The sequence below is a fragment of the Hordeum vulgare genome, chromosome 1H (assembly GCF_904849725.1).
Source record: "Hordeum vulgare subsp. vulgare chromosome 1H, MorexV3_pseudomolecules_assembly, whole genome shotgun sequence".
Classification (NCBI taxonomy): domain Eukaryota; kingdom Viridiplantae; phylum Streptophyta; class Magnoliopsida; order Poales; family Poaceae; genus Hordeum; species Hordeum vulgare.
The window spans coordinates 456,847,101-456,857,688 of NC_058518.1; the positions used below are offsets into that span (position 1 = coordinate 456,847,101).

The 10,588-nt window shown below is 41.6% G+C and overlaps 1 protein-coding gene across 1 annotated transcript; it reads left to right on the top strand.

The window, feature by feature from the left end:
- Nucleotides 1-5,827: 5,827 nt before the first annotated feature.
- LOC123444912 (sorting and assembly machinery component 50 homolog A-like) lies at nucleotides 5,828-9,882 on the top strand. Its single transcript, XM_045121801.1, has 4 exons — nucleotides 5,828-6,422; nucleotides 8,281-8,763; nucleotides 8,939-9,451; nucleotides 9,557-9,882. Exons 1-4 carry the CDS (start codon nucleotides 5,922-5,924, stop codon nucleotides 9,638-9,640), a joined length of 1,581 nt encoding a protein of 526 aa, XP_044977736.1. The 5' UTR covers nucleotides 5,828-5,921; the 3' UTR covers nucleotides 9,641-9,882.
- The last annotated feature ends 706 nt before the right edge of the window (nucleotides 9,883-10,588 follow it).

Sequence of the window (10,588 nt, forward strand, 5' to 3'; positions counted from 1 at the left end):
TGTCTCTTATCGAATTACCACTATCGTTTTTTGGATTAGGCATTAGATACAACCGCATTCAATTTAAATAGGGCACCACATAATTCCGTTGAGATGACACCGTATGAACTATGGTTTGGAGAAACCTAAGCTCTCGTTTCTTAAAAGTTTTGGGTTGCGACGCTTATGTGAAAAAGTTTCAGCCTGATAAGCTCGAACCCAAAGCGGATAAATGCATCTTCATAGGACACCCAAAATAGTTGGGTATACCTCCTATCTCATATCCGGAAGCAAAATGTTTGTTTTCTAGAAACATGTCCTTTCTCGAGAAAAAGTTTCTCTCGAAAGAATTGTGTGGGAGGATGGTGGAAACTTGATGAGGTTATTGAACCGTCACTTCAATCAATGAGTAGCACGGCACGGGAAGATGTTCTTGTGGCTCCCACACTAGTTGAAATGGAAAGATGATGATGGTGATCATGAAGCTTCAGATCAAGTTACTACCAAACCTCGTAGGTCGACAAGTAAATGTACTGCTCCAGAGTGGTACGGTAATCCTGTCTTGGAGGTCATGTTGCTGGACAACAATGAACCTACGAGCTAAGAAGAAGCGATGGTGGGCCTGGATTTCGACGAATGACTGGACGCCATGAAATACGAGGTAGGATCCATGTATGAAAACAAAGTATAGACTTTGGAAGAACTACTTGATGGTCGTAAGGTTGTTAGGTACAGATGGATCTTTAAAAGGAAGACGGACGATGATGGTAAGTGTCAACATTAAGAAAGCTCGACTTGTCGCAAAGGTGTTTACGACAAATTCAAAGAGTTGACTATGATGAAACTTTCTCACTCATAACGATGCTAAAAGTCTGTTGGAATTATGTTAGTAGTTGCTGCATTATTTATGAAACCTTGCAGATAGGATATGAAAACATTGTTTCCTCGACGGTTTCCTTGAGGAAAGGTTGTATGTGATACAACCAGAAGATTTTGTCGATCCTAAGGATGCTAACAAGTATGCAAGCATCTCAAAGTTGGAACATACGCTTTGATGAGATGATCAAAGCTTTTGGGTTTATACAATGTTTGTGAGAAACTTGTATTACCAAGGAAGAGAGTGGGAGAACTATAGAATTTATGATCAGTATATGTGGTTGACATATTGTTGATCGGAAATGATGTAGAATTTATGGAAAGCATATAGGGTTGTTTGAAAAGTGTTTTTCAAAGGAAAACCTGGATTGGGCTACTTGAACATTGAGCATCGAGATCTATAGGGATAGATCAAAACGCTTAATGGAACTTTCAAATGAATACATACCGTGAAAAGATTTTGAAGGAGTTCAAAATAGATCAGTCAAAGAAGGAGTTCTTGGTTGTGTTGTAAGGTGTGAATATTGAGTAGGACCCAAAGCCCGACCTGCGCAAAAGAAAGAGAAAGGACGAAGGTCGCCCCCTATGCCTTAGCCGTAGGCTCTAAAGTATGACATGTTGTGTACCGCACGTGATGAGTGCCTTGCCATGAGTTTGTCAAGGGGTGCAAGAGTGATCCAGGAATGGATCACTGGACATCGGTCAAACTTATCCTTAGTAACTAGTGGACTAAGGAATTTTTCTCGATTTTGGATGTGATAAAAGAGTTCATAGTAAAGGGTTACGTTGATGCAAGCTTTGACACTAATCTGAATAACTCTATGTAGTAAACTGGATTCGTATAGTGGAGCAGTCGTTTGGAATTGTTCCAAGTGAAGCATGGTAGAAGGATCTACACTATGACATAGAGATTTGTGAAGTACACACGGATTTGAATGTTTCGGACCCGTTGAGTAAAAACCTCTCTCACAAGCAAGACATGATCGAACCCCAGAACTGTATGTGTGTTAGATTCATTGCAATCACATAGTGATGTGAACTAGATTATTGACTCTGCTACAATTGGGAGACTATTGGAAATATGCCCTAGAGGCAATAATAAATTGGTTATTATTATATTTCCTTGTTCATGATAATTGTTTATTATCCATGCGAAAATTATATTGATTGGAAACACAAATACATGTGTGGATACATAGACAACACACTATCCCTAGTGAGCCTCTAGTTGACTAGCTCGTTGATCAAAGATGGTCAAGGTTTCCTGGCCATAGACAAGTGTTGTCACTTGATAACGGGATCACATCATTAGGAGAATGATGTGACGGACAAGACCCAAACTATGAACGTAGCATATGATCGTGTCAGTTTATTGCCACTGTTTTCTGCATGTCAATGTATGTGTTCCTATGACCATGAGATAATGCAATTCCCGGACACTCCAGGAATACCTTGTGTGTATCAAACGTCACAACATCACCAGGTGGCTATAAATGTGTTGTACAAGTATCTCCGAAGGTGTCTGTTGGGTTGGCATGGATCAAGACTGGGATTTGTTACTCCGTGTGACGGAGAGGTATCTCGGGGCCCACTCAGTAATGCAACATCACAATAAGCCTTGCAAGCAATGTTACTAAGGAGTTAGTCACAGGATCTTTATTACAGAACGAGTAAAGAGACTTGTCGGTAACGAGATTGAACTAGGTATAGACATACCGACGATCGAATCTCGGGCAAGTAACATACTGATGGACAAAGGGAATAGTATATGGATTAACTGAATCCTTGACACATAGGTTCAACCGATAAAGATCTTCGTGGAATATGTAATAGCCAATATGGACATCTAGGTCCGCTATTGGTTATTGACCGGAGAGTGTCTCGGTCATGTCTACATAGTTCTCGAACCCGCCAGGTCTGCACACTTAAGGTTCGGTGACGTTTTGGTATTATTGAGTTATGTATGTTGGTGACTGGAAGTTGTTTGGAGTCCCGAATGAGATCCCGGATGTCACGAGGAGCTATAGAATGGTTTGGAGGTAAATATTTATATATAGGAAAGTTGCATTTGGCTTCCGGAAAGTTTTCGGGCATTACGGGTAAAGTACCAGGAGTGACGAATGGGTTCTAGGGTTTTACCAGGAGGGGCCATCCATCCGGAAGGGGACCTAATAGGCCTAAAGGTGGTGCACCATCCCTTAGTGGGCTGGTGCGGCCAACCCAATAAGCCTATTTCGGCCAAGTGTAAAAGAAAAGGGAAAAGAGAAGAAGGAAGGAAGGGGAATACCACAAGGAAGGGGAGTCCTCCTGCACCAAACCTAATTGGAGGAGGACTCCTCTCCCTTGGATTCGACCGAACCTCTCCTCCTTGGAGGAGAGAGCAAGGCAGCCGACCTCCCTCTTCCTCCTATATATAGTGGAGGTATTGAGGGCAGCCACAACCTGAAAAAGCCACGTGTTGTCCTCTCCTTCATAGATTGTCTCCTTCGTCTAGATTAGTTCGGTAGAGCTTGGCGAAGCCCTGCTGGATTAGTTGACCACCACCACCACCACGCCGTCGTGCTAGAGAACTCATCTATCTCTCCGCCCCTTTTGCTGGATCAAGAAGGCGGAGATCGTCATCGAGCTGTACGTGTGCTGAACGCGGAGGTGTCGTCCGTTCGGCACTAGATCGGGATGGATCGTAATGGGATCGCGGGATGGATCGTGATGAGAACGCGGGACGGACTGCGATTTGGATCGCGAAGATGCTCCACTACATCAACCGCATTATATATGCTTCCGCTTAGCGATCTACAATGGTATGTAGATGCACTCTCCCCTCTCGTAGATGGCCATCACCATGGATAGATCTTGTGTGCGCGTAGGAATTTTTTTGTTTCCCATGCAACGTTCCCCAACACAACCAATTGCGAAGCAACGCGTGGGGTCTCTTCTCTGGTTATTAGGGTTTGTGGAACATTTTTTAGCTTTTCTTGAAACTATAGATAGAACAATTCACACTACAGGTGTAACGGAAATTCAGAGAGTAGAAATAGTGTTCTGCGCGAGAAAACTGCCGATCTATTCATCATGCCATGGTAGTAAAAATAACACAGAATTAAAAGAAATCACATCCGTGTTCATAGTCCATCTAACGACGACTACACACACTATAACGAGCTGAAGGCGCGCCGCTACCATCACCCCTCCTTAACCAAAGCCGGGCCAAATTTGTAGTACTAGACAACCAGGAAGCCATTGTGTTGCAGACTCACAGGGCCAGCGCACGAGAACAACAACCATCGCTCATGAAGATACAGTTAAATTGAAGGATCCAACCTATAGACACATAAACGAAGACGAACAATGTCTGAATCCAAAAAGATTCACCAAAGACCAACACCGATCGAATCTCGCGAGTTTCGCGAGAGACACATCTCCACACACCCTCCGACGAAACATTTACATCCTTCACAAGAATTGTAGATAGTACAATTCAAGCTTATTAGCAGGACAAAAATCTCGGATGAATGGGACAAAACTTTGATGCTAATGCTACGATATACATGTTCACATTGCAATACCACGAGAAATAACAACGACACAAAAAAGGAAAGGAAAAAAAATAAAAAACATGGAAAAGATGAATATGAAATCTCTTCCTAATAATAAAGCAAGGATGATTTATGTCGTCCGTCATGGCTCTTTTGTAGAAAGGCCCCTGTATTTTCCTTTAATTAACCCACAGTCTGTTTATAAGTGAGGCTGAACCGTTTTTTTTGCATTTTACACAAAACCCCCTTACTTTCGTGCTAAACAACCCGCGGTTCAAATTGTAGTCAGAGTGAATCGTTTTTATTTTTTTTACGTAAACCCCTCACATATGCGTTAATAACCTCGAAGTCCATTCAGAAAAATATGTATTTTCAAATAACAATATCTTTTAAACCGTAAATCCAATTTAAACATGTTATATATGAAACTTGATTAGAAAAATGTGTAGAGTTTGAATATGTTGTTATTTTACATGTTAAATATATTTTTAAAAATACTATATGGGATACAATACTAATCAATATTTGTCTTTATTTCGTATCGACTATTTGTATTGTATCGACTATATGTTTTATAATCGACCTTACGTACGTGTCTTTTTTTTTACAGTATCCACACACATTTTTACCAATGAACTACACTTTTTTCATTGTTTATTTTTCTCCCGTTGCAACGCACGGGCATTTGTGCTAGTCATAATAACCCATTGAGACCTGATTTGAGAAACCATGGAGCGATAGAAAAATGTTGGTTGAATAGAACATATAAACCAATGTTCAACAAATGGGCCATAGCATCAAACGACCTCCTAATAGTTGTCCTAGTAAATATGCTAGATGTTTTTTAGCTGAAATAAGCTAGGCGTCAGGACAATGTAGACTATAAGAGGTTTGTCACAAATTTTGCAAGGTATTATGACGCAATGGACAATACAAGATTGCTGGTAAACAATGAATGCTCAAGTTTTTTTTTCCTGAAAGTGTTATATATTTAATGATTGTAGGTGGAGCACACAGAGAAGCTAAAAACAAACTAAAATGATGAAGTAAATTACACACTAAATCCATAATAAAAAATAAAATGCAAAGCATACGTCTATTATACTCCCTCTTTTCTTAAATATTTGTCTTTTTAGAGGGTTCACTACAGACTATACACGGATGTATATAAACATAATTTAAAACGTAACTTTACTTATTTTGTTTCGTATGTAGTTTATAGTTAAATCTTTAATTAAAAATACAAATATTTAGAAACGGAGGAAGTACTACCAAGAAAGAAGAACGGGGGAAATAAGGAAAAATAAGAAATAAAAGGAAAGCACACGCGGTGAAGACTTGCAGTGTAAGAAGAAGGGAAAACACGTACTCTCCAAGAGAAGGAGAGAATTCAACATCATATATTTGGGGTTCCGGCCCAGACAGCCCACCGGACCGGCGCTAACAATCCAGCTTGGTAAGCACGAAAGGCCGCATCTGAAAAAACAAGTGAAAGCTCGGAAGGCTCTCCTCTTCCCCCAAACCCCAACCATGGCCGACGCCGCCGACCCCGCCGCCGGCCAGAACCCTAAGGTCGCCGGGAACCACGTGCCCGAGCCCTGGGCTGGCGCCGATGGAGAAGTCGCCGAGGAGGAGTTCGAGTACGAGGACGAGGAGGAGGAAGAGCTGGACGAGCCGGCGGCCGCAGCCCTCGAGCGGGAGAAGGTGCAGTCCGTGTTCCGGAGGCTCAGCTCGGACCCCGTGGGGATCCGCGTCCACGACGTCATCATCAGGGGCAACGCCAAGACGCGGGAGGAGCTCATCGAGGCGGAGGTCGCCGACCTCATCCGCTCCGCCACCACCGTGCAGGACCTGCTGAGCGCCGCGGCCGAGGCCAGCGCGCGGCTCCGCGGGCTCGACGTGTTCGAGGCCGTCAACATCACGCTCGATGCCGGCCCGCCCGAGCTGCCCGGCACCACCAACGTCGTCATTGAGGTTGTCGAGCCCTCCATCCCCATCAGCGGTAACGCCGGCGTCTACTCAAAGCCCGAGGTGCGTTCTCCACTTGGTTTGATTCGTTGGTGATTGAACTGAATGATCAAATTGATTGTAGCTAGAGACATAGAGCAACACTTGTTTGTTTATGCCATTGGGCTTGGATCAAGATCTAGATTCGTAGTTAGCCCATTGCTAGAATCGTTCCTTCGGAATTGGTCATCTTTCAAGATGTTTTCTTATGCTTAGGTTGGTATTATTATTCATTAGTCATCATCAGTTCCTGCTAGTTGGATGCACATCACTAGTGGAATTGTATCCCTGCAACTGCAAGCCTGTTGTTAGAACATTAGATAAGTTTTTTTTTTTGAGAGAAAAAAACACTAGATAAGTAAATTGCCAAGCACAAGCAGCACCGAGAATAGATGCTATTAAGTACTGTATTAACTTCACCATCAGTGTGTAGCCACCTTATCTAGCCCAGATAGTCACACGAGGTTGCTCGACTTAGCTGGATGCTCCAAATTAGCTTAACTATTTATCAGTAATTTTCTTGTAAATACATGATAGACTTGCAAAAGTGAAGTAATGGATCACATAGAGTTCTTTTAGTAAGAAGGAAAACCTGGAATACTTTGATTGTGCTTGGACATCATCTTAGCTGATAAACGATCTCAACTCATTAGAGCTAAACTGTCGATTGTTGGAAAATGAAAACTTGAAGAAGCAGAAAGTATACAATTATTTTATATCAGTGTGGGAATGCTAGTAAAATATCTATATTATAACATGGTAAATCTCAAGCTTGAGAATAGAATATACTTTAACATTTGGGTAAGTACATGGACCCCTGAAACAATTAAACTTTCTACACCCTACATATTATAGTACTACATTACGCGTGACTCTTTCTTGGTGTTTACTGAATTTTGTGGCCCTCCACAACTTAGGTAACAGCAGGATTAGACAATGGAGATACGGTGTAGGTCTTGGGTGCTTGTGATCTCACCTACTATCTTTGTCTCCAGGCAAAGCCAGAGAGAAAATGCACATGTTCTTATTTATATTTGACCTTAAAAGCATCCAAATTAGTATACTTAACATCTTTACGGAAATTTGATTTAGTCTCTCATGTTATCAGTTACACTTTATTCCTCCCAGCTGGTAGCTTGTATGTTGATGTTCATCAATCAAATTCTTCAATTGCGATGAATGCGAGTTACTAATAGTTGATCCGAATCTGTGCTCAATCTTGATCAACTGATATACAGTGAGTGTTTAGCTGCCCATAAGAAAATTGACCTGGCAACTGATAGCTAATTTATAGTTTGAGACTCAATCCATGACACTATCTGGTCCATATAGTGTGGTACATAAACAAAAAAAAATGTATTTGTCTGATTAAGAGGGCAACTTTGTGAGTCAAGCTATGGGTTCAGTTATTGGTGTTTAGCATGCTACTTTTCAAAACTATAGATTGCCTTATTTGTTTGCTCTAAAGCACATTCTACCAATTGTTTCAACTACCTCAAAAAATAATATTAACATTAAAAAAAAACAGTACTGAACAAAACACTGCATTTACTAAGGTTCAGCATAGGTTTCATTGTGCTCTAATCAAAATATATTACTTGGGATGTACGTGTTTTGTTAAAAATAATTGTTCTGTTGAGAAGTACTTATCTCATTTTGTTTCATTGGTAATTACTTTTACCCTGTACTGAATACAAACATTTTATTAGTATAACTATAACTTTATAGGTCATGATCTTACTGAACCTATATTGTCAGCGTCGTAAGGGCAGAAAAAAAACTACTGTTGTGATTACTGCATGGCGCGATCTTATAATCTCCACCAACTGTGTCAGAGGTTATCACATCTGATGCATGATTGTGTATTCATTATGTTTTGTAGGCAAAAGCGTGGTCACTGGAAGGGGCCGTTAAGTGGAAGAATTTGGCTGGCTATGCAGACATCTGGGATGCTTCGGTTGCATATGGTTGGGACCAAACAACAGAGGTTGGCGTTGGAGTCTCACTGCCAAGATTTAAATCAATACCAACACCCTTGATGGCTCGGGCTTCATTGTTGTCACAAGATTGGCTGAAGTTCTCATCATACAAGGAGCGCCTACTTGGTCTTTCATTTGGTTTGCTTTCAACCAGGCACCATGATTTATCTTACAACCTTACATGGCGTACCTTAACTGATCCATCACGCCTCGCGTCAACATCCATAAGAAGGCAGTTAGGGCATAACCTTCTATCTGCATTGAAATATACATACAAGATTGATGAAAGGGATTCACATATCAGGCCAACAAAAGGATATGCATTTCTCTCAACCTCTCAAGTTGGTGGTCTTTGGGACAACAAAGGATTGAAATTTTTTCGCCAGGTCTGTTTTCAGCTTTCTCTGTCCCCCTTTTCACGTTTTCTTTAGCGCTAATCCATTTACTATTTCTCTTTTCCTTTTTATGGTTCCTCACAATAATAGAGAAGTATACTTGTCAGGTCCATTCTCATCATTATTATTTTTATCTTACAATACGTTGCTGTTGACTTTGCTTCAGGAGTTTGATGTTCGTGCTGCTGTGCCTTTTGGATTCTGGAATGCTGCTCTCAATGTTGGTGTAGGAGCGGGTGTTATTCTACCACTGTCAAGGGGATTTATGAACTCGTCTACACCTGTGACTGATAGATTTAACCTTGGAGGCCACTCTTCTCCAGTTTGCAGCCTGGGTGGAATATCATCCCTATTGGGTTTCAGAACAAGAGGAGTTGGCCCGACAGAACCGCGGAGGCTTGTCCCCGGCGAGTCGGAAGATGGTTCCCCTGCTGTTCCAGGGAGGGATTACTTGGGTGGCGATCTTGCTGTTTCTGCCTTTGCTGACGTTTCCTTTGATCTGCCTCTGAAGCTGTTTAGAGACGCTGGAATACACGGTCATGCGTTTCTCACCGCTGGGAATCTTGCGAAGTTGTCGGAGGGCCAGTACAAGAACTTCTCCCTCGATGAATTCCGTCGTTCATTCAGGAGTACTGCTGGCGTAGGCATTATCTTGCCGACCAAGCTTTTCCGTGTGGAGGTATGTTTCAATAGCCTTTTTTTTTCGATTTTCCTTTACCAAATTACCTATCATGTGTTGTGCCTGCTTCCTGACCAACAAACTTGTTTTACTGCATCTGTTCAGGTGAACTACTGTTACATTCTGAAGCAATCTCGGCACGACAGTGGAAAGACGGGAATTCAGTTCAGCTTCTCCTCGCCCTCGTAGAGACCTGCTACCAAGCACTGGACGTCGCACCATCCCTTTTGCGTTGTGGACCGCTTCGCCTCCTCCCATTTTGTTCCTTTCTTTCTCTGTTCGCTAGGGTACTTGCGCTTCGTTGACAAGAGGAGCCTGTAAGGGTTCTGTTCCCTTCTCTTTAACACTAATGGTGTGTCACGGAGGTGCCTGTGTAACTCAAATACCAATGCTGCGATGGTGGATGCAATAATAATTTAGGTGGACGAGAATATGTGCGCCAACGTGACTTGTGCTAACCTATTTGGCAAGCGTTGCCAGCTTTCACTTGTTTGCGTGTGCTACCTGGTTGAAAATGCAGAAAAAGGCCTAAGATTGTAGCTGCTGAACTGGAAAGCAAAAACCACGGAATTCTCTATGATATTTTGCAAAACCAAAAGTTATCAAATTCATAACTTGTTTACAGATTGAGAAGAATCAGTTGGTATCCAATAATTGGCATGCCAAATATCAGCATCAAACTCGAAGATTTAGCATTATCCTCTTTCAGCTGGATTAGATTAGGTAGCCATGTGGCATGTGGGCGCTAAGAGAAGTTTTGCGCACGACGTGCTGAGGGTGCAAGGGCATATACAACGATGTTATCTTAGATGTGTTATATAGGATAAATGTTAAGGTGAAGGAAAAAATTCATATGAAAATGCTTGTCTTCTTTTTGATCTTTTAACACAATATGTCTCATTATGTTTTTAGAAATAGTTAGTTATCTTAGATAAGACTAAAAGATACCCCATTGTAAACATATTTTTATTGTCATTTTTAAATTATATGCAAGGTTTAAGATAAAACCATCTTAATTTCAATTTAGGGGGAACGGACATGTAAAATGGTCTGCAAATGTTTAAAGGATTTTACAGGAAATTTATAGTATCGCTTTGGAGATGCCTTAAGAGCATCTATAACCGGACTGCTCAAATC

Bases quoted from the DNA above. Each gene is read 5' to 3' on its own strand.
- LOC123444912 (XM_045121801.1), top strand. From the start codon at position 5,922: ATGGCCGACGCCGCCGACCCCGCCGCCGGCCAGAACCCTAAGGTCGCC. The intron at 6,423-8,280 runs GTGCGTTCTCCA...TATGTTTTGTAG, and splicing joins GCGTCTACTCAAAGCCCGAG to GCAAAAGCGTGGTCACTGGA. The intron at 9,452-9,556 runs GTATGTTTCAAT...GCATCTGTTCAG, and splicing joins CCAAGCTTTTCCGTGTGGAG to GTGAACTACTGTTACATTCT.